This window comes from Rhododendron vialii, chromosome 8a, assembly GCF_030253575.1.
Source record: "Rhododendron vialii isolate Sample 1 chromosome 8a, ASM3025357v1".
In the NCBI taxonomy this organism is placed as follows: Eukaryota; Viridiplantae; Streptophyta; class Magnoliopsida; order Ericales; family Ericaceae; genus Rhododendron; species Rhododendron vialii.
In genome coordinates this window covers 2056560-2079869 of record NC_080564.1, presented here as the reverse complement: position 1 = coordinate 2079869, position 23310 = coordinate 2056560, and the positions used below count along the sequence as shown (strand labels likewise).

The 23310-nt window shown below is 38.0% G+C and overlaps 3 protein-coding genes across 4 annotated transcripts; 1 reads left to right on the top strand and 2 right to left on the bottom strand.

Moving 5' to 3' along the window:
- The first annotated feature begins 9321 nt into the window (after positions 1 to 9321).
- LOC131298309 (NADH dehydrogenase [ubiquinone] iron-sulfur protein 1, mitochondrial) lies at positions 9322 to 16872 on the top strand. The gene is made up of 5 exons (XM_058323690.1): positions 9322 to 9843; positions 11313 to 11559; positions 13006 to 13300; positions 14477 to 14851; positions 15735 to 16872. Exons 1-5 carry the CDS (start codon positions 9426 to 9428, stop codon positions 16635 to 16637), a joined length of 2238 nt encoding a protein of 745 aa, XP_058179673.1. The 5' UTR covers positions 9322 to 9425; the 3' UTR covers positions 16638 to 16872.
- An 889-nt stretch (positions 16873 to 17761) lies between these two features.
- Positions 17762 to 19524, bottom strand: LOC131298310 (uncharacterized). 2 transcript variants are annotated; one of them, XM_058323691.1, is made up of 2 exons: positions 19361 to 19524; positions 17762 to 18441 (listed from the first exon to the last, which is right to left on the bottom strand). In XM_058323691.1, the coding sequence occupies exons 1-2, from the start codon at positions 19456 to 19458 to the stop codon at positions 17994 to 17996; spliced, it is 546 nt and encodes a 181-aa protein (XP_058179674.1). In that variant the 5' UTR covers positions 19459 to 19524; the 3' UTR covers positions 17762 to 17993. The 2 variants fall into 2 exon arrangements, with proteins under 2 accessions (XP_058179674.1, XP_058179675.1); XM_058323692.1 differs by having other exon boundaries at positions 17762 to 18427; positions 19361 to 19486.
- A 1968-nt stretch (positions 19525 to 21492) lies between these two features.
- On the bottom strand, positions 21493 to 22201 carry LOC131298308 (uncharacterized). Its single transcript, XM_058323689.1, has one exon. It carries the CDS (start codon positions 22136 to 22138, stop codon positions 21725 to 21727), a length of 414 nt encoding a protein of 137 aa, XP_058179672.1. The 5' UTR covers positions 22139 to 22201; the 3' UTR covers positions 21493 to 21724.
- Positions 22202 to 23310: the final 1109 nt, after the last annotated feature.

The window sequence follows — 23310 nt, the reverse complement described above, 5'->3', positions numbered from 1 at the left end:
GATAGATTTATTATGAGAACTGATCTGATGGCTAAAAATTTAACAGGAAATGATCTAACCATGATAGAGGTTGCTCTCGTTTATATGTGTGTAAATTTTCAACAAAAATCTCTTTGTTTCATGATAGAGAATTGGGGGGGGGGGGGGGGGGGGGGGGGGGGGGGGGGGGGGGGGGGGGTTGTTCAATCGATGATAAGAGAGACCATTTATATTATGCATGCAGTACAAAATACAAATTCGGGACACTGCAAAAATTGTGAGAGTCTACATAATCAAGCTCAACAATTCAATCAATACAAAAAGTAAGCTCATCATAGACATAGAGAAGAAATACAGAAACAAGGAAAAGCTCATCTAAGCGAAAGACACTCATACCCAATGGGGAGATTCAAACTCTTAACCTCCTAGTAAGATGCAATAGTCCTGACCAACTGAAGTAGCCCAATTAATTCAAAATTGGTATTCTAGTAGAGTACTATTTTAAAGACAGATGGAAACAGGTAAATTTAGTAAGTGTTTTTCGTGCTCCATGACTGATAAGCCCTCAATAGTATAAATAATAGGGTTTATCTTTCTCATTTTTGTTACACACACGCGTACAACTTGCTTGATTTGAACGATATAGCGCGAAATGTGTGTTTTTTGTGTTTTCAGGTAAATCGTGTGAATAATGCGCATTTGAAGGCCATGGATAGCCCCGAGTGTGTTTAAGTACCCAAGGCCATGTGGCACTCTGCGACCTAGTCCCAAAAGTCATGAAATGAAGCTTTGAAGCATACTCGGAATGCCCAAAAGTCAAGGGAAGTGAGGGAGATGCAAGATTTTACCAAAGCAATTCATCTTTCGACCAATTGAGAGTATAATCGTCATATCTTTTGATGTAAAAATTATTTTTGATCCAAATTACTTAGGTTAGAAAGTAGACTCAACAAGCTTTCTGGCGGTCCAAAGAACACGTAAATCCTAGTTCGGAAGTGTCCAGAGTGAGCCCGTAAAATTGTACAAAATCCAGCAAGCAGAGAGGTATTGATACCCCAAATTGGGGTATTGATACTAGTTTGCCGAATTTCCAGAGAACAATGAGGTATCGATGCTAGTCTCCCGTGCGCGAACTTTATAATGGTATTTTTATAATTATCTTGTAAATGGAGTACATATACCACCCTTAGTCCGATTTAGGGCATTCTCTTCCCTTTCTCACACTCTCTCTCTCTCTCTACCTTCCTCTTAGGTTTAACTCAAAGACCAATGTCTAGGGCTTTGATTTTAGCTTTGATCTTATTATTTTTTCAACAATCATGTAAGTACTTTTAATTTCAGTTCACGTTTTATTTGTTAATCTCATTTTTCTCCATGTTTCTAGCATTTTCTTCATCTCTCTTGCTTAGTTCATCTCTAATAGAGGAGTAGCCTCATTGGGCATTGTTATGGGGTGATTTCTACCCCGTGATTTAGGTAGTTTAATAGCTTCTCTCATTTCTTGTAATTAATGTGGTTTGTGAATAGATTACGTTCTTATATTTATGTAACAAAATCTAGGATTGTTAACCTCTTTGATTATGTTTAAGCAAGAACTCGATCTTTTGCCACATATAATCTTTGGAGTTATGTCACTTTAAGTGTTTGCCAAAATGCCTCAAATAACTTGTTAAGCTCTAATTTTTGGTCTAAACTTAGAGATGTTAACTTCTTTGATTAGGTATAGACAAGTCTCTTGGGCACACCCAATGCTTTAAACCATAACTCTCTTTGTGTTCGATAAAATGCCTAAACGAGTTTTCATCCATTTCCAAACTCCGTTGTATGAGTTAAACTTGATTTTCATAGTTAAATCTCCTGAGTGAGATCAAATGACTATAACTCTCATTTGAGTTATTAAAGAGAAGCATTGATCGGCCTAAGTTATGGGCTGAATGAACCCCTAGACTTTGCCGCTTTAATTTCTAGTCAAACTTCATTTTCAATCAAAATTAGAAGGTAAAGAGAAATTCCACCACTCAAAATCGGCCGTCTTAACGCCAAATCCAAAGATTAGCGGTCCTAGCACTAAAAACCTTTCGTAAATCAAACCTCCGGCCTAGCTCCATTGGCTCCTTGTGGATTCGACCTCGGACTTCCGAGTTTCTTATGCTACAACCGACATAACCCTATGCTTGGGGCGCTCTTTACTACGACACACTTTGATCGAGCAAGCAATGACCCTTTCTCATCACACATTGTGGATTTTATATTATAGTATAATACAAATTGTGACTCTTTCTCATGACACGTTGTGGGTTGTATCATAAGAAATGTGACTCTCACGTCAATAAGTAAACTAGATAATAACCTTTGCCTATCGAAGAAATTAAAAAGTGGAACCACGTAGCCTTCTCCAACTCACGAGGTTAGATCATTACGAAAACAACCTGGTCCGATCAATAAAAATCTCATCCGATCACGTCAAAATTTCGACCGTTTATATATTTAAAAGAAAATTGTGTGTTCCTTGATAGAGCTCAATGAAAGAAAATGATTCATGTAGCCAACCCCAAATAATTGAGACATAAGGCTCGATTTGATTTGGTATATATTCAAAAAATGTGATTTGATTGAAAATGACTTTAGACAGCTCTTCACGGTATTTTAGAGCTCGTGGAAACATTAATCTTGTTGAAAACCATGTCTGTCGAATTTCGATCAATATGATTTCAGAAAACACGTTTAATTGAACAGGAATTCATTTACCTTGTATTAAATGTATGATACGCAGTAAATACTTTTAGTTGATTATAGTTACCGATGAGTTCTGAAGGATTAACAAATTTTGGTCATCGAAAATGTGCTCAAAAAATGTCTGCAAAAGACCTCAAAACATATATGTCTGACCCTAAAGCAAGGCCCAAAAGGCCGCTGCTGCCCAGTGCCCAAGCTAAATGTATCCCATGCGCAATAGCTAATTTCGAATCTTGTACCGGTACAGGTTTTTAAGTATTTATTTGTCGATAAATAAAATCAATATATCAGATACAAGGCAACACCGAAAGCCGCTAGAACCAAAGCGTTTATTGTATGCAATATGAACTGGAATGCTTATATGTACAGATATTTCCGTCGTCGTTTAATTCTATATAAATAATGTAGAGTACTACTATTTGCACAGACGGTTTCCGTAGGGAAACCGTACCGACGGCCACCGGACGGCTGATCCGAGCCGTCCAATACATATTTACACGAAAAAAGAGTGTTCAGATCAAGCACCCTACACACATCGGATGCCATTGATTCCCGCGTAGGCCCCTTCGGTTTTTTTTTATAAATTTTTTGGACGGCTCGGATCGGCCGTCCGGTGACGCGTGGCCGTCGGTACGATTTTCCTACGGAAACCGTCGGTGCAAATAGCTTTTTCGAATAATGTATGAAGCCGATTTCGCCTAAGCTCCACATACTCTTGGCCGGCCCTGCCTCAACAACACGATCGAGCTCAGATGAACTGTACTCTTCTCTTTTTAATTTTTAAACAAAAATCTACTCAAAGAGTCGATAGATAGATGCCCCTAAATTATTGAGATGGGAATCCATGCTTGACAAACCCAGCCCATACGTTCAAAGAATAATTGTCAGCACTTGTTTGCCACCAATTCTGGTTAATGTTTAAAAAGAAAACCAAAAGTCCAACGTACGCTTACCGCTCAAAATTCACCGCTCTCAATTTCACCGTCTAAAAGTATTTTGAACGGTCCGAATTTTAAAAGGTTTTTTTTTAAATTCAGACAGTTGATTGTCGAGACAGACGGTGAGATGTTAAGCGGTAGGCGTATGTAGCACCACTGGGGAAGACAATACTGTAATGAAAATTGTAGACTACGCAAATTAAAGAAATGTGGTAATGCATTGGAGTACACGGAACAAAAATAGGCACTCCGGTCATTAAAGTGTTCAATCTGTTTTGTTTCTTTTTAACGGCTCCTAAAAGATTTTATTGGTGACAAAGATGGCGGCTGCAAAGCTCTCAGTTTGGATGTCTATCATGTCTTACGCACGTTTCCTCTTCGTATTATTATTTTAGGAGTAATTTGTTTTTTGGGAAATGATTTCGCGCTCTCAAAAGTTACTCCAATTTGGAAAGCGCGAAAATCACTTTTCTGTTTTTATTTTTTATTTTTATTTTTAAAAAGGTTTCAATTGACCAAGCCATAGTTTTGAAGTAAATTAATTAATTTATTAGTTTCGGATTAGATTTTTCTACTTTTCTAATTCGTCTTGAAAAAAATTGCATACAGTTTTTATTCTTTTTATCATGGTCACTAATAGATTAATTCAAAATAGATAGATTTTAAATAATTTTGTCTTTTTATTTTTTTGTTTGGTCTGTACGTTTCTAATCTTTGTGTATATTAATTAATTTGCTAAAAGACGTTGGACTTTTTTAGTATGTTAATAGTCCCACCGAGAAGTGAAATATTGCAAATGGCTAAATTTTTTCACTATATTTGAATCTTGATTTTTTTTTTTTTTTTGATCCGCTGAATCTTGATTTCAAGAAGAAAAAAAAAAGACAAGAAAGTTGTGGATAAACAAGTAAAGTATAAGAACCAATTAATCTGGAGCTAGCTCATGAGTTAATCCAGACCACTAGTATTCGGGTCTCATGCTATGATCCAAGACTTCTTTTCCATATTTACTACTATTTCTTTGATAGCTTGGAATCTCATCTCGATCCATCAAGACTTTCCGAAGATGTCCTCTTTTTGTATGATGCTGCTTTTACGTACCATCAGAATGTGCAATCATATCTGGTATTTAATTTGCGAACTTGCGGATATGGTGGTTGGAAGCTGTATGTGTCTAATGCTTTTTCAAGATCAGTTTCAGAAAATTCAACTCCTCTTTTCAACTCCTAATATTTGAAGGGCTAAGAGGCAAATGTGAGATCCACTGATTATCCTAGTGGTTTCATTCAATCTATCGTTTGGATGTATTTTTTCTGTTCTTTTGGCCTTCTTTACGATTCAAGTTTGCCTTGTATCTAGAGCTTGGTCTCCTCAATATACCCTTTGTCGAGTTAATAAAATTCTATTGTTGATAAAAAACAAATTCTGGAGCTAGCTCAGTTATACTTTTCAGTTATTTCTATGTTTTGTCTTTCCTATGATAGGCTTATTTCTTGTATTGGTTGAATTGTTGGGTTTGGTTATCTCGTAGAGTCATGGACTCTCACAGTTGATGTAATGTTCCGGATTAGTACTTTTTTTTTGGTAAATTGATTGGTATGATGTAAAGGATCTCTTCAATTGTTGATTAAAAAAAAAATCTGGAGCTAGCTCAGTTAGACTTTTCAGTTATTTCTTTGTTTCGTCTTTCCTATGATGGGCTTATTTCTTGTATTAGTTGAATTGTTGGGTTTGGTTATCTCGTAGAGTCATGGACTCTCACAGTTGATGTAATGTTTCAGATTGGTACTTTTTTTTTTTGGTAAATTGATTGGTACTTTTTAATTCGTATGATGTAAAGGATCTCTTCAATTGATTGAAAAAAAAAAAAAAACGAGTAAAGTATAAGAATGTAAGCTTATTTTATTAGTAATACAATAATTAATTCAAAACAAGGAAGAAAATGAATATGTAGTTGTTAAAAAAAATACTCCGTAAATAAATTGGTCTTAGGTCCATGTACGATTAACTAAAAAAAAGTATTAACTTGTTTGGTTAATCAATGTACAATTAACCTTCTTTCACTCTCTTGAAAAAATTCTCAATTCCAATATAACCAATCTAGATTCTTTCACTAGCTAGATTGATATATTATTCTAGATTAATTGTCTTATTAGAATTAGATTCTTAATTAGCTAGGTCTTATCAATCTTTCATATTCTAGTTCTAAATAATCTAGATTCATAATTGGGTATAATCTATGTAATCAATCTTAGGTATAATTCTTTCCCTCGCTTGAACAAATTCTAGATTCTCAATTCGCAATTTAGAATTTGTTCATCTTAGGTCTAATCAAATCCTGACTTAAAGATCTATTGACAAGGGAAAATATTGCTTGAATAAAGAGGTAAGCTAATTGCTTCATGAATTGACGTTTCTAACTTTAAATAACATTTTTTTCGATTTTTCATTTTGTAGTTTAGATTACGACAAAATCTGATTATGGTCAAGTGCGAAAGTCAAGAGCATCAAAATGAAGCTATATATATTTTTATAGTTGTAAAATGAACCAAACAAAATATCACAAAAAAATTATGGAGGGAAAAAAAACTAAAAATGACCTCATAAACTTCGACAGAAACCCAATTTTGCATGGAGATCAATATTTTACTTAAATCCATATTGGATGCAAAATAAAATCGGTCTTGATATTGTCAGCCCACACTAGAAAACAAAGAAAACACGTATTTTTGTGTACTTTTTATACCTTTAATACACATTTACACACTCACTATTGTCAGCCCATTTGGCTGATTTTAGAATTTTCCAAATAAAATTATTTGAGTGGTGGTGGTGGTGGTGGTGGTGCTGATGCTAGTGCCTTCACACAAATGTCCAATGCTGAGGTTAGTGGAGAACCTTTTTTTTTTGTTTTTGTTTTTGTTTTTGTTTTTTTAATTTTTTTGGTTTGGGTGCTTATTGCCACAAGACATTGTGCTTATATATACACGCAAGAAAGTGTTGGCTACTAGTATTTTTTTTCTTATTCGAAATCTTTTAGGTTCTATCGATTCATTTGGGGTCAGTTTATATATACAGTATTTTGCTCTAGCTTTAATCGGGACTTTCACAAATAGACTGTGAAATTGGTTCCCAAAATTAGTCGAGGCGCACGTCAGTAATTGGATTGGGAATACGGAGCAGACACGTGACATGATAATTTTATTTTAGGGTACGTGAAAAAAATAACACGTAGGAGCTAGCAAGTACTAAAAAATTCACATGTTCTTTATTGTGATTAATGCAAATATTAATTGGACCCACAAACAAATACCCAAATTATTAAAAATCATCACTAACTTGCCATAAAAATGAAAACTAACATTGCTTTCGCATAACTAAGAGATGATCCATCAAAACACAAAACCACGAGGCAAAAAAGATTAAGTATTTTTTTTTATGAATTTGTACCTTTGAAGTAAGTTTTCTCACCCCGTGTCCCCATATGTGTCTCAAAGGCACCCATGTCTTCAATGTATTGCTGACATGTCCCTTGTTTGCCTGGTTTCAGAACCCCTACGTTCATGTGTCCCCGATGTATCTAACATTGATACGACGGTCACTTAATTTATTTCTATTGTTAATTTCTTTTATAGGAGTAACGAAACAAATTCATGACCTAAAAAACTGAGATACTAATAATGCGTTTAGTGGTTCTTATAAAGGCTAATGAACCACATGAATATTAAATCTACATGTAGTTCAAGTTTTTAATTCAATAGTGGAGATCGAATCACTGCATTATCAATTATTAGCAAAAATTTAAATACTAGATTAAAAGGACCTAAACCACATACTTCTTTCTAATGGAAGTACGCAGTGTCATTAACCAGTTAAGAAACTGTTTAATTTATATAAACACCAATCAGCTCACAGTTTTGAACTAATTATTTGAGTTTTTAGTTTGGAACCAATAGGCTGCTGATGTTTAAGTTCACTAAACCCACACCAATTCTGCTGATGGTTTAGCCCACCCAAGATTAAGTTAGTGCACCAACCACGAGAGATGGTAGCTGGGCCCGGCCCGCCTGGGTTTAATATGTGACCGTATTCGGTTTTTAAGCTTATTTTGGTGATCGAAATCGTGCAATTGTAAACCCGGCACAGTATAATAGATCTAGTAAATTTCAAAAAGAGACAAAGAAAGAAGATCGTTAGTAAAAAAAATTAGCCTGATCAGATAATACATGGCCGTATTACCAATAGTATTACGTTTTCCGATACCGCAATTTAGTACCTTAATCCAGATTAATCTCTTTTGGTGGTAGTCAGTGGTTTGTGCAAAATGTCCAATCGAAAGGGGAAAAGAAGAAAGAAGAGGAAGTGGAGTTCACCCGACAGTTCAAAGCAGAAGAAGTGAGGCAAGATCCTCTATGCCAAAAACTTATGTGCTTTTGAGTTGAGAGGTTTTTCGGTTATTGGATTTAAAACATAAAAAAATAATAATAAATGCACGCACACATGCACTCCAACAATCGGAAATAATCTTGGCACAAAAGCGCAGGAATTTTCGGGACAGAAGAGATCGGATCCCAGAAGAAATGTGGTGACAAGTGTGCTTATATAAGGTGCCACCGGTTTCTAGCAATACTTGCTTGGTTGATGTCACTGTCCATGAATTTCCGATCGACCGAAAGAAGAAGAAGATGTCACTGTCCATACCTTAACAAAGTCATTCCCAACCTTAATTGATAAGTGTTAGTATTGTATTAAATAATGAACCTTCTGTTTGATATGTCATTCCCAGTTCTGTTGGGGCCACATGAAACAAGTTAAAGAACCACATAATTAGATTGAAAAAAGGTCTTAGAAACTTATAGCCGTGGACAAAACCTACCAAAGTTGGTTTTTTTAAGTAGTATATTATCTGCATTTAGCTCCCTAATAATTTGCGGTGTCAAATAGGCAAACATTCTGATTAAAAAGAAAAAAGGCAGACATTTAATTGGAGTGGCTTATTTGTGTTTAACAATTGAAGAGGGGAGAAAACGAGTTCTCGGTTAGGAGAAAAACTTCTTTATGGAGGGTACCGTAGAGAAGTTTTACGGAGGTGCATCGCGACCGTCCAAAAGTGTTTTTGACTATCGCGATTCATTTCCTCCGTAAAGAATTTATTCACGGCGGGGCCGTGAATAAGTATCTCTCTTCTCGGTAAGATATGCTTCTACTCAAGCTTTTCACATGCTTTAATCCCCTCAATTTGCACCGTGTAATGGAAACTCGAGGCATTAACAAACTGGAGTATACAACAAAAATGTTCTCCAATCATCTTATGTAAACGATAAATAATAAATATAACGGACGTGACAATAAAACATTGCTAACTTTAAAAATCTGTAGTTTTGATTATGTCATTCCGCATACCCTAACATGTTGATACCATGAAAGTGTTATTGAAATGTGAATAAATTCCTTTTCGTTGCACAAAATGGGTGAATAAAATTGAAACACAAAACAGAACAAGATGTTGGGCTCTTGTAATTTTTGTGGGCCTCAAGACCTTTGCTTCGCTTAGAAATGGGCTGGGTACCCGACTAGTAAACACGGGTGGGGTTAACCGACTTTTAACCGAATACCCGACCCGCCACACGTCTGTCCTCTGTTCGTGTGGAAACCAAACGAACACAACTCCCCCCTCGAATCTGATCCCCAAAACAGAACCAACGCATTTCAACTGATATACTCTTCTCAGAAGAACAAGAGAGAGAATCTAGAGAGAGAGGCAGAGTGAAGATGGGATTAGGGCTGTTAGCTTCTCGAGCTCTCCGATCGTCCAGAATCCTCACATCCCCGAACCCTAGACACACTATCCTCCGCCAAATCGTCTCGACGCCCGAGCTCCAGAACCCCGAAGCAGCCCAAGCGCAGCCGGAATCCCCGCCGCCCGATCTCCATCACAGAACTCCGGTGGCCGGAGCTAGGGTCCACTTCTCGAACCCAGAAGACGCGATCGAGGTGTTTGTCGATGGATACCCCGTGAAAATCCCCAAGGGCTTCACTGTTTTACAGGCGTGTGAGGTTGCTGGCGTTGACATTCCCAGGTTTTGTTACCACAGCCGTTTGTCAATCGCCGGTAACTGCCGCATGTGCCTTGTTGAGGTCGAGAAGTCGCCCAAGCCCGTCGCTTCTTGCGCCATGCCTGCTCTTCCAGGTTTGAATTTTTTTCCGTATGTGTGTATCTGCATCTAACTCACATAATGCGCCAGCACGGGAGCGCGTCTTTCAAAAAAAGTTCCAAACTACTAAAATTCGTGAGAGGGAGGACTGAGAGTGCAAGGGCAGAGCGAGGAGGATTGAGAACGAGAATCGAGGTCCTACTGGAGGATTATGTGACTGAGATTTGTATGTGCGTGTAGGTTTTAATGTGCTAAAAGTTATGATTTTGTGGTCTTTTTCTGAACTAGATGCCGGGGCACATGCAATAAGTGTGCAAATCGTGTTATGCAAAAGATGGAAAGAGGAAATCTTGAATTGAGATTAAACTATTATGAATTCTGTCATTCTGGGATGTGAAAGTAGAGAAGAGGGGAGAGGATATTTGGGGTGACAGTTTTTGTCATATTGTGTTGTTTTTTTGCCAGATGATAGAATGTTAGGGGTTAGTTGTTAGAACTCCAGACCTCTCCCTTAGTAGGGAGAGTAATGAACCAACCGCATTAAGTGGGTGTTCGTCATGTTGTGCATTCATTATGTCTGATTTGTTGCTAACTTGTTGATGGTTTTACTTGATGTAAGTCAGATAGATTGATTTTCTTAGTTTGACCCATTTCCTAAGATTTAAGGATTTGGGCTAGTGCCATTAGTGATCTAGGAGTAGGAGAATATCAAGGTTGGGAGGAGAGGCCCCAGATTCAAATAAGTATTAAGTGTTATCATTTTCTGTTAGTACCTGTTATTGTGCATTAGATTCACTCACTTTGTAGTATGTGCATTTTTCTGTTAGCCTCTCCAAGCACTAAACAACTTTGCACATGGATGGGAGTTTTGAAAGGCTTGGTACAAATTGTTGGGTCCAATCCTAAGAACTTAAGCAGTTGGAGCGATGGAAGGTTGAAATGGTATTCTGAGTTCTGGTCCAATGCGGTTCTAGTATCAAGTCTAGTATGTACTTTAGGTTTTTATTTTTTGGTTCATTTTGTTTGGAGTACGTTTTGTTGGTTTGTAGGCATACATTACCGGTCTCATTTCATCATAGCGTGAACTTTGGGGAAAAAACTTCTGACTTAGGAAGTCCCAAGTTAGTCTCGTGGCCCTGGCGTGCGTTTCTTATTGGAATATCGTGTTATACAATCCCCAACATGTATTTGCCCTTGGTTGTGCATCCCTGTTCAACTCAATTTGTGAATTCATTTATTTCCCTTGCTTCATGTGATGTCGTTCACCTGTGAGTATGCATCTGATTACTTTATATAGACTGATGAGTCCATTTACCACAGATTGTTTAATGGTTTTGGTCTTTGCTAACTACATTACATATCGTTTAGTCTCATGTTTGATAATGGTCTGTCGTTCTTTATTGATGCTCTGGTACGAGGGTTGTAGAGTGTACAATGTGGGTCATTTAGTTTTGATTATTATTTTTTTGAAGTTATCTAATTTGTGGTCGGCTGTTTGTTTTAGGGATGAAGATTAAGACGGATACACCAATTGCAAAGAAAGCACGGGAGGGGGTGATGGAGTTTTTGTTGATGAATCATCCGTTGGATTGCCCCATTTGTGATCAGGGTGGAGAGTGTGATCTCCAAGATCAATCTATGGCTTTCGGATCTGATCGGGGCAGATTTACAGAAATGAAGAGATCTGTAGTTGACAAGAATTTGGGTCCATTAGTTAAGACTGTTATGACTCGATGCATTCAGTGTACAAGGTCAGTAACAAAGGGTATTCCTTGAACTCTTTTGTCCTGTCTTTGTTTGTGTGTGTGTATAGATATATGATTAGTTATCTCTCTACCTATTGTTAAGAACATTGGGAGTGGGGTTGTTTCCCTGGAAACTATCAGGCTCGGTAATAATTTCTTTGTCCAATCTATTGAAATTAGGTTTGAGAATTCCACACATCATAGAATAAGTGGAGGCAATACTAGAATGGACAATGTGGTCTTTTCCACCTTTATGGCAATGGAATTTGAGAACCCTGAAACAATATTTTTGTTCAGAATTCAGGTAACACTATGCATTAGGAACAACTAGTCTCAGTCTAATGATCTCAGGTTGTGGGATGCAAATGTTTGACTATTCGACTCCCCATGTTGTGCAAGTATAAGACCAGGGGCCGTGGCCAAGCCAATGCTTTTGATTGACCCCAATCTTGTATGAGGTTCTTAGCTGATATTCCATGCTATTTTAGTGCCTTGGGTCAAACGTGTTTAGTCACCAAAAATCCAAAGTCAGCCCCAAGGTATATAACCTGTCAAAAGTGAACTGGAAAACTTCTTTTCCATCATTTTCCTTTTTTGTCTGCTTGAGGGTGTGTGTTTGTGTCATTTCATGCATAACTTGTATGAGTGACTACAATGAAAGAGGCTTAGCGTGAAACCATGTTTCTGAGTCATTTACTATAATCAGCTTTTTGTGTCAGCTCCTGCATATCTTCTAAGATTGACTAGTGACTACAATCAAAGGGACTTGGCCTTAAGCCATGTATACTTGGTCTTCAATTGGCTTATACTCACTCGGTCACCCTCTAAGCCTTAGTAATTGAAGGAAGGACTTGTTAGAGGGAAGAAAGGAAAAGAGGACAACAGACAATTCCGTAAAGCATTTGAAGAAATGAGTCGGAAAGAGGAGAAATGGAATAACCTCCTCAAATTGCCATGGGAAATTTTTAACACAATTTAATTGATTGAAACACTGGAGGAAAGAACATCTCCCCCCTTATCCCAAATGTGGACCTCAGAGTCACAGACAACCAAAAAATAGTCACCTATCTGACTGACTTTCTGTTTTTGGAATTCAAAGACCTAGCCAAATCAGTGATAATAGGACTTTAAAGTTTAAAAACCACCCACCCAATGAAAGTTTTATTTGTTCATTATTAGAACTATAAGCTCATTCATACAATTGGCAAGAGAAGCTGGAATTGACCGACTTTGAATTTTCGGGATTCTAGATGCTTTTCATAATGTGTTATTTCTTAGTATCGTTGGGGTTAATAACTCAAAAAACACTGTACAGGAATCTTACATTATCATGAATTTTTTTTCTCAACGCTTCTGTTTTTATTAAAATAGTATTTGTTCAGCTTACATCGATATTGTTAGCTAACGGCTTTGAAAAAGTTGGTCATGTAGAAATCCATTTTTTCCTGGCAGATGTGTCAGGTTTGCATCTGAGGTAGCTGGTGTTCAAGATCTTGGCATGTTAGGTCGTGGCAGTGGGGAAGAAATCGGGACTTATGTTGAAAAACTAATGACAAGTGAACTTTCAGGGAATGTAATAGATATCTGTCCTGTAGGAGCCCTCACCTCGAAACCTTTTGCCTTTAAAGCCCGCAATTGGGAGTTAAAGGGAACAGAGACCATTGATGTTACTGATGCAGTTGGTTCCAACATCCGTATTGACAGCAGAGGCCCAGAGGTCATGCGCATTCTTCCACGCTTGAATGAGGTAACAAGTTATTCTCCATTATCTTCTGCTGTTCTTGTTTTAGTTGCAAATCTTACGTCATTTCATTTGGTAATTCAAATTTGGATAGGAAATCTCATATCATTGTTTCCAACCTCCCATGTTCCACTTTGTGCTGTATATTGATGATTTTAGATTCAGTACCTGTAAAGGGACTTGGGTGCCATAGGCAAGTGGAAGGATTTGAACCAAATTCAAGTGTGTTATAGTTTAGTTGATAACATTAGAACTGAAAACCTTCACAGGATGGTAGGGGTAGCACGGATAGAAGATAAGATGAGAGAGAATAGATTAAGGTGGTTTGGACATGTTTATTGTAGATCGGTAGATGCGGTGGTTAGGAGAAGTGTTGGGGTTACTACACTAGAAGGTAGCAGTAAGGGGAGAGGTAGACCTAAATCAACTTTAGAGGCGGTAGTTCGACAAGATCTAAGTTTGTTGGATATTACAAAACATGATGCCCTTGACAAAGCTCAATGGAGGAAACAAATTCATGTAGCAGATTCCAAGGAATTGGGAGTCTTGGTTAGGTTTGTTAAGAGGAACTAATTTTATTTTTCTTCAGTTTTACTCAGTTTTTAATGCCCTAGATGCCAATGGTCACATCTTGCAAAATGATAGACATTAATTATGCTTTGTTTGGTTTGTGTTTTGAAAAATAGTAGGGGTAATAAGTGGAGAGAGATAGAGAGAGATGTTGGAAGTAGGGGGAATCTAGGGGGAATTTTTTGAAATTGGAAGAGAACAAGGCATAAATTGTTTGAGAGAATCTCATGACTGGCTGCACAAGGACCTAAAAGTTAGGACTGGAAACTGCCAAATGGCTTACGTGGTGTCTGTCATATGAAGCGTATGCAACGGATAAATCGGTGCTTGTAGTTGTACGATATTGCTTATGTATTCATTTCATTTTATTTTTTGTCTATTTTGAATCTTCAAACTAACCCTTTGGTAGATATTTGGTTTGTCCTTCGGAAATTCATGTTGTAATTTGTTCTACAGATCCAAGTTGCAAGTCGGGGTACATGGAACACTTTTAGTGGTTCCTTGCTTGCTAGATTTATCTGTTTTTTTTGGTTTTTTTTAAGGTTCAAGTGTGAAGTTTTTCAGCCTGATAGAGTGTGAAGTTTTTCAGCCTGATAGACTGACCTGTTGCAGGATATTAATGAGGAATGGATATCAGACAAAACACGGTTCTTTTATGATGGGTTGAAGAGGCAGAGACTAAATGACCCTATGATTCGTGGTGCTGATGGACGGTTTAAGGCTGTGAGCTGGCGTGATGCTCTCGCTGTAGTTGCTGAGGTCATCCATCAAGTTAAACCAGAAGAAATTGTAGGGGTTGCTGGCAAGCTGTCTGATGCAGAATCTATGATGGCGCTTAAGGATTTCTTAAACCGAATGGGATCCAATAATGTCTGGTGTGAGGGAAATGGCATGCATCCAAATGCAGATTTGCGATCAGGATATCTCTTGAATAGTGGCATCAGTGGTCTTGAGAAAGCAGATGCTTTCCTTTTGGTTGGTACTCAGGTACTGTTCTCACACTCTACTTTTATAGAGTTCTAGTGGCTCTTTGGGGCAGTTTCGATCTTGAACTAACTTGTGAGGCTGTTGCATATTTTGATGAGGATTTAGAAAGCATTGATGTTAAAGCACTGCTTTTTTTTTATATTTTACATCTAAGCATAAGTTGAGGCAAGATGACATGTAATGTCCACTTTGAAAATTGTGAGCTGCATCATATTGCTTTGATGGATAGTCCTCCAGATATTAATACGAGGCGTGCATTCCACTAGATAATGTTCAGAGCTATTTAGTTCATGTGACCTTTATCTTATTTTTATGTATGCAGTATGGGGATGATCTAAAGATCTTTGAGCACTTCTTCCATTCCATTTCTCCTCTCCTTGTGATCGTAAAATATTGTCTTACTGGTGAAAGATGCTGTATTTTCATGAACTTAGTAATTTGGTTTTATGGGTTTTACTGTTGTGGGAGTTTGAGCTGAGGTTGAAAGGAGTTTTGGGAAAGTGCCCAACAGTTCTTCACCAACCAACTGCCGAAATGCCCTTGCTTGGGTTAGCTCTTCAGGGTTCAGTTTGACAAGCTTTTCCAAGTCCACTTGAAACATTTAGAGCACTTCTCCCAATCCGTTTGCCCTTTCCTTAATGATCATATGACGTCTTACCGGTGAAAGATGCTATATTTTCATGACCTTAGTAATTTGATCCTATGGGTTTACTGGGAGTTTTCAATTAAATTTTATGTTAGCTTAATTTGTATGCATATCTATGTTGTTTACTACTGTCTCCTTGCTTTGACTACTTTTATGATCTTGTTTGATTTTGTCTGAGTGGGAATATTGTGTAGCCATTAGGTTCTGATCTGGTGGATTAACATATTGAATTTCCAGCCAAGAGTTGAAGCTGCTATGGTGAATGCCAGAATTCGTAAGACAGTCCGAGCAACTGAAGCCAAAGTGGGCTACATTGGTCCCCCAACTGATCTCAACTACAACCACCAACACCTTGGCACAAGCCCTCTAACCCTAAAAGAAATTGCTGAGAACCGACACCCCTTTTGCTCAACCCTCTCAAATGCCAAAAACCCTTCCATCATTGTCGGTGCTGGAATCTTCGAAAGGAAAGATAAGGATGCAATCTTCTCTGCCATTGAAACCATTGCGAAAAATTGCAAAGCTATTCGCCCAGATTGGAATGGTGTCAACGTATTGCTTCTAAATGCTGCCCAAGCCGCCGCCCTCGACCTCGGACTAGTCCCGGAATCGAATAAATGCATTGAATCTGCAAAGTTCTTATATTTAATGGGTGCCGATGATGTCAGCTTGGAGAAGCTTCCAAGCGATGCGTTTGTCGTTTACCAGGGTCACCATGGTGACCGCGGGGTATACCGTGCAAACGTCATTTTCCCAGCATCGGCATTTACTGAAAAAGAGGGGACCTACGAAAATACTGAAGGGTGTGCCCAACAAACCCTTCCTGCAGTTCCTACAGTTGGTGATGCTAGGGAGGATTGGAAGATAATTAGGGCTTTGTCTGAGGTGGCCGGGGCTCGTCTGCCATACGATACAGTCAGTGGGGTCCGGTCACGGATGAGGGCCGTGGCGCCAAATCTGTTGCGCGTGGATGAGAGAGAAGCAGCTACTTTTTCTCCTTCTTTGTCGAAACCAGAGAGTCGACAGGAGATTAGTTCAGAGCCATTTGGGAATGCTGTGGAGAATTTCTATATGACCGACGCGATTACTAGGGCATCAAAGATAATGGCACAGTGCAGTGCAATGCTCTTGAAGAAGTAGCTAATGTAAGTCATTGTAATAAATGTTCGGATTCGGTGTTTGTGCTCCAGTAATTTAAGTTTTGAGATGTGTTAACAATTTTTTCAATACTGAAAAGAGAAACCTGTTTCTCTGAATTGTACTGCCATGGTGGACTCGCTGCTCATAAATGGCAACTTTTGGTCTATGGTTTATAAAACACCCTGTAATTTGCTATGGGGCTGTTTGGTTAATCAACAATTTCTGTCGATCTGTACTTGATTGCTTCTACAACAATTCTGTGAAGGTTTTTTGCTTCAGAAGGGATTGAGGTGTCTCTATAAACAACTACTGTTTGGCAGCTTTAAGGTTTAAGTTGGCTACAGAACTTCAACATATGGCTTTCCAGGCACTAAACCCCTTGGCCGCACAATTTATTCAAGGAAACTTCAGTGATCTTCAATCTGGAAAACAAGTCTGGTGGAAAATTCATTTCTTTTGTTTTACAAGTGCTGGTATCGCAAATTTTTTAGATTAGCCCAGCAAAGTTTTTAGATTAGCCCAGAAGAGTTGAACGAAAAACGAGCTTAGAAATAGCATGATTAGGGAATAAGGCCCGTAAGGGGGATATAAATCGAAGATCTTTGGCCATCTTTTCATCTGCAGCCTCAGCTGCCCCTTCTTGCTGCGCCATGGAGGCACTGTGGGCTGCCTCAGCCTGACCCTGCCCTCCCCGCTTCTTATCCCTGGAGACCACCGGTTCTGCATCTACCGATTCCGATCTTGCTTGTCCATCCTTTTCAGATCCACGCCTGCCCTTCAGTTGCTGGAAACTTCAATTGCAATGCACGAAATAGCTTTGTCGTATAAATTAAGCAATTTTCTGATATAGCTCGTAACTTTCACCCGAACACCATTGACCTGCATATTTTTTCGTTCAGTTTGAGCTTCTCCTCCCCTAACTTCATTTCGGCCTGTTTAGCACTGGTCTTGATTTCGGCCTGGTTGGCAGTATGTGTTAAAGGAGCATAAGGTGGTGATTTGGGTTTTTTCTACTCTCTGTATGAAATTCGCTTGTCTCAAATTTCAGATGATAAAAAGAAATAGTTCCAAGCCTAGTGAATCTTCCATTCTAAAACCACACAAAATGCATGACAAAAACAACATGAAAAATAACTTTTATCCAGAATTATTACCAGATACATGATGTATGTGCATAAGATGTGTGTTGGTTGGAGTAGTGGATGAGAAATCCAACAGATCAACAAGGTACATCTAGCCAAGGAGAAATTACACCCAAAATGACCAATCTGCCTTCACTCTTAAGGCAAGATTTTGATCTCAACAAAAGTATTCAACCCGGAATTTAAAAGACGCGGATAATTCGTCTGGGGGAGCTCATTTCCCCTCTTTTGAACACGATGAAATGCCAGTCAGATTATACGTGTCCTCCCAATTTTGTCCGTCAAATTGCTTAATCTCAACATGGGTTAGCGTTCCAGGATCAACACACCTAAATGTAACAGCTACCCCATCTGGATTGGATCGAGGAGTGTAAAACGAGGTTATGCCGCACACCTTACAGAAAGTGTGCTTTGCAGTGTGAGTGCCGAAGGTGTAGGTTGTAATGAATTGTTCCGAATCTCCTAAAAGTTTGAACCTTTCCGAAGGGACAATGAAGTGAGTGTTTCCTCTCATCAAACAGTCACTGCAGTTGCATTGCCAGGCAACGACACTGGAAGGGGATTGGACTCGCCATCTCACACTTTTGCAATGACATCCGCCATTATGCACCACCATCTCTGAATCCATCTTACAGGATTCTTTTTCTGCTGCAAGAATGAATCTGCAATGAAATATGGACAATTGAAGGTGTAAAAGAAAAAAATTCTTAATGAATCTCTTCATTGCTCAACTCAAGCGTGACCAATATCATCCGGAAAACTTTCTAATCCAAAAATCCAAAAGCTCAGCAGAAAGTTTCTCCATTGGGATGCTATAAAAACAAAATGCCATGATGCATTAACCAGTGACATTGGAGAAATCAACTGAAATAGACTACTTTAAAACAAAATCACTACATTTGAATCATTCTTCCTCAGGAAACCCCTGCGCGCTTACCATGTGAAAGACACCCAATGTTTTCGCTCACGTTTTAGCTATAACAAAGCCCATAGCCGAAGGCATACTTCACTGAGTTTTCCCAAAAAAGTTTAAAGTCAAGTTATTTTTGCTAAATGGACTTTCAGTTGATGCATGTGAGGGGATGACCTATCTCGAAATTCATGGTTTTGTGAGCTTTCGCCTCTTTTTAATCCGTTTAGACAATAGGGAAACCCAACCCAAGTCCATGAGCGTGGCGATGAACAAATGCTTTATGTATGTTACTCAATAAGGGCATCTCCAATTCTTGCTCAAATATTTTACTCAACTATAGATTTAAAGTAAAGCCCCCCTAAAATCTCTCACACTCCTTTACTCAAACTCAATCTTTCAAATAATCGATGAAGCTCTTACTCCAATTCATGCCTAAATCTGAACTTACCCATTGGCCATTACCCAAAATTTATCAAATCAAGAAAGAGATTTTGAGTAAGGGCTGGAAATGGCCTGCGGGCTCTTCGAAATCAAGAGACTCGCATCAAATCATCTGATGAATTATTAAGTGACAACCCAATGGAGACTCTCTACATGGATATATATATTCAAAAAGAAAAAGCATATGATGATGATGAAGAAGAAGAAGGGTCGAGAAAAAAGTTTACCTGAGACGAGAGAAAAGCTGGAAAAAGGTTAAGAGCAGAAGGGGAACGAAGGAGTCAATGGTGTTTTCTACTCGTGTATAGAAAAGGGTAATTATCATTATCACACTTAACAAAAGAATCGGAAAGTGGTCGTTGGGTATATGCCTAGAAAGCTAATCATCCATTCGTATTGAATCCAGACAATTTGAGTATAGTTCATATTTTTACTGAACTCTACGAAATGAACAATTCTGATCATTGAATTAGATTCAGGTGGTGTTCCAAATGAGTAGTAAAAAGAACTTTTAGAAAAAGAAGATTTTTCAAACTCAAAAATGATGTGTTTACGCAAATAATTTTCCAACCAATATGGATCTTGATTGATAGATATTATTGAGATCTTTTAGACGGTGAAAAAAAATTTAAAAATTATTTTTCATTTTCATTATATTTTAGCTTAAAAAACCTTCTTTTTCTAAAAATTATTTTTACTGCTCATTTGGAACACCACCTCAACAGTGGATCAAAAAGTGCCCAACTGAATAGTGTGCAAATTGTCTCTAAGCACCCTCTCGTGTCTCATCTCAACAATCTTTAATTGACACACCTCAATCTATAAGTAAAGCCGATAGGCTTAACTCCATTATCCTACAACTTGTAGCAAAATATGTTACTATTTGTTGCACAAGAAAATATCGTCGTGACTTATTTTTGAAATTACAATAATAAAATCTAAAGAATAATACAATTATCGAAAAATAACATTGCATGACGGGAAGACTAGAAGAGTAATTATCTCACTAGAGTGATACGGATATGTGACACTATTCATGATTGATCTCGTCCATGTGTCTGATTTCAAGCAAAATAGTGTTACTACATACACATTGAATAGATTAATTAACCCATCCGAGTTAGTTGTGTACGAATTAGTATGCGATATGTTTGTCCATTGACCTTCTTCATAGATATCAAACTTGAAAATGACTTATCAGTAGTTCAGATTTGGACGGCAGAGATGCAGTCCAATTATCATTCATAATTAGTGATAGCAAGTTTGTAACTATTCCGGTTCTCTGCGCGTTGATTAATTAATGGTGAATTAAAGAAAGTAAACATTTTGTCGATAATTCCATAGGACATGGAAGGATTTATAAACTCTTCCGTAGCTATTGTATTTGTTCATCGTCAAATGGCGTAACTAAAAGAGAGGAACATTTCAACCTTTTCTACAAAAACAATCCGTTTGTCATGGGCCATTTTGGATTCTTTCTATACGTTTATATAGGGAATGACTTCGGTGTCCTCGGTCATTTTGGGGATACCGTAATTTTTGACATAACAAAATCATTATGAGTATAACCAAAACTCATTACAAGCATAACAGAACCATAGCAAGGCATAACCAAAACTATAGCAAGGCATAACTTATTTGTTATGTCTTGGTTGGGTTTAGTTACGCCTTGGTTGGTTTTTTGAATATTCCTTGGTTATGCCTTATTTGGGTTCTGTTATGCTTGTAATTGATTTTAGTTATGCTCCTAATGGTAAAGTTATGCCAAAAATTACAGTGTCCCTAAAATAACCGGAGACACCATAGCATCATCCGTTTAGATATAATTCTCTCTCTCTCTCGTATACAAAACAAAGACCAAAAGTTAGCGTTTATTGTAACAAAAAAAAATGGGACAAAAAAAAAAAAAAGAGTTCGCATTTATTTGTATTCTTGTGAAAGCTAAACGAAACTCTCCCACCGTTTTTAATTAATAGTTTATCACGTAAAGACAAATTTCTGGTCGGTGCTGTGCAAAGGTTTACAGTACTGTACTACGCACCTCTGAATTGTCGGATTGTGCATCCAACGACTTGGATCTCATATCGACAACTAACCATTGAGAGTTGTTCATTGCAGAGATGAGATCCGACGGCTCAGAGGTGCGTAGCACGGCACAGCACCATCCCTAGTTCCTAGCACCATCCCTAGTTCCTAGCACGACAAATTTCTGGTCGGTGCTGTGCAAAGGTGATTTGGGTTTTTTCTACTCTCTGTATGAAATTCGCTTGTCTCAAATTTCAGATGATAAAAAGAAATAGTTCCAAGCCTAGTGAATCTTCCATTCTAAAACCACACAAAATGCATGACAAAAACAACATGAAAAATAACTTTTATCCAGAATTATTACCAGATACATGATGTATGTGCATAAGATGTGTGTTGGTTGGAGTAGTGGACGAGAAATCCAACAGATCAACAAGGTACATCTAGCCAAGGAGAAATCACACCCAAAATGACCAATCTGCCTTCACTCTTAAGGCAAGATTTCGATCTCAGCAAAAGTATTCATCCTAGAATTTAAAAGACGCGGATAATTCGTCTGGGGGAGCTCATTTCCCCTCTTTTGAACACGATGAAATGCCAGTCAGATTATACGAGTCCTCCCAATTTTGTCCGTCAAATTGCTTAATCTCAACATGGGTTAGTGTTCCAGGATCAACACACCTAAATGTAACAGCTACCCCATCTGGATTGGATCGAGGAGTGAAAAACGAGGTTATGCCGCACACCTTACAGAAAGTGTGCTTTGCAGTGTGAGTGCCGAAGGTGTAGGTCGTAATGAATTGTTCCGAATCTCCTAAAAGTTCGAACCTTTCCGAAGGGACAATGAAGCTAGTGTTTCCTCTCATCGAACAGTCACTGCAGTTGCATTGCCAAGCTACGACACTGGAAGGGGATTGGACTCTCCATCTCACACTTCTGCAATGACATCCGCCATTATGCACCACCATCTCTGAATCCATCTTACAGGATTCTTTTTCTGCTGCAAGAATGAATCTGCGATGAAATATGGACAATTGAAGGTGTAAAAGAAAAAAATTCTTAAGGAATCTCATTGCTCAACTCAAGCGTGACCAATATCGTACGGAAAACTTTCTAATCCAAAAATCCAAAAGCTCAGCAGAAAGTTTCTCCATTGGGATGCTATAAAAACAAAATGCCATGATGCATTAACCAGTGACATGGGAGAAATCAACTGAAATAGACTACTTTAAAACAAAATCGCTACATTTGAATCATTCTTCCTCGGGAAACCCCTGCGCGCTTACCATGTGAAAGACACCCTATGTTTTCGCTCACGTTTTAGCTATAACAAAGCCCATAGCCGAAGGCATACTTCACTGAGTTTTCCCAAAAAAGTTTAAAAGTCAAGTTATTTTTGTTAAATGGACTTTCAGTTGATGCATGTGAGGGAATGACCTGTCTCGAAATTCGTATTTTTGTGAGCTTTAGCCTTTTTTTAATCCGTTTAGACAATAGGGAAACCCAGCCCAAGTCCACGAGCGTGGCGATGAACAAATGCTTATGTATGTTACTCAATACGGGCATCTCCAATTCTTGCTCAAATATTTTACTCAACTTCAGATTTAAAGTAAAGCCCCCTAAAATCTCTCACACTCCTTTACTCAAACTCAATCTTTTCTTTGCTCAATTGTTTCAAATCAAACTCAATCTTTCAAATAATCGATGAAGCTCTTACTCCAATTCATGCCTAAATCTGAACTTACCCATTACCCAAACTTTCTCAAATCTAGAAAGAGATTTTGAGCAAGGGCTGGAAATGGCCTGCGAGCTGTTAGAAATCAAGAGACTCGCATCAAATCATCTGATGAATTATTAAGTGAGAACCCAATGGAGATTCTCCACATGGATATATATATATATATATATATATATATATATATATATATATATATATATATATATATATATATATATAGTTCATATTTTTACTGAATCCAGACAATTTGAGTATAGTTCATATTTTTACTGAACTCTAACAATTCGGATCATTGAATTAGACTATCATTGGGCCAAGAAATGCCCAACCGAATAGTGTGCAAATTGTCTCTAAGCACCCTCTCGTGTCTTTTCTCAGCAATCTTTCATTGACACACCTCAATCTATAAGTAAA

Bases quoted from the DNA above. Each gene is read 5' to 3' on its own strand.
- LOC131298309 (XM_058323690.1), top strand. From the start codon at position 9,426: ATGGGATTAGGGCTGTTAGCTTCTCGAGCTCTCCGATCGTCCAGAATC. The intron at 13,301-14,476 runs GTAACAAGTTAT...GACCTGTTGCAG, and splicing joins TTCTTCCACGCTTGAATGAG to GATATTAATGAGGAATGGAT. The intron at 14,852-15,734 runs GTACTGTTCTCA...TTGAATTTCCAG, and splicing joins TCCTTTTGGTTGGTACTCAG to CCAAGAGTTGAAGCTGCTAT.
- LOC131298310 (XM_058323691.1), bottom strand. From the start codon at position 19,458: ATGATAATTACCCTTTTCTATACACGAGTAGAAAACACCATTGACTCC. The intron at 18,442-19,360 runs GTAAACTTTTTT...ATTTCATTGCAG, and splicing joins CAGCTTTTCTCTCGTCTCAG to ATTCATTCTTGCAGCAGAAA.
- LOC131298308 (XM_058323689.1), bottom strand. From the start codon at position 22,138: ATGGATTCAGAGATGGTGGTGCATAATGGCGGATGTCATTGCAGAAGT.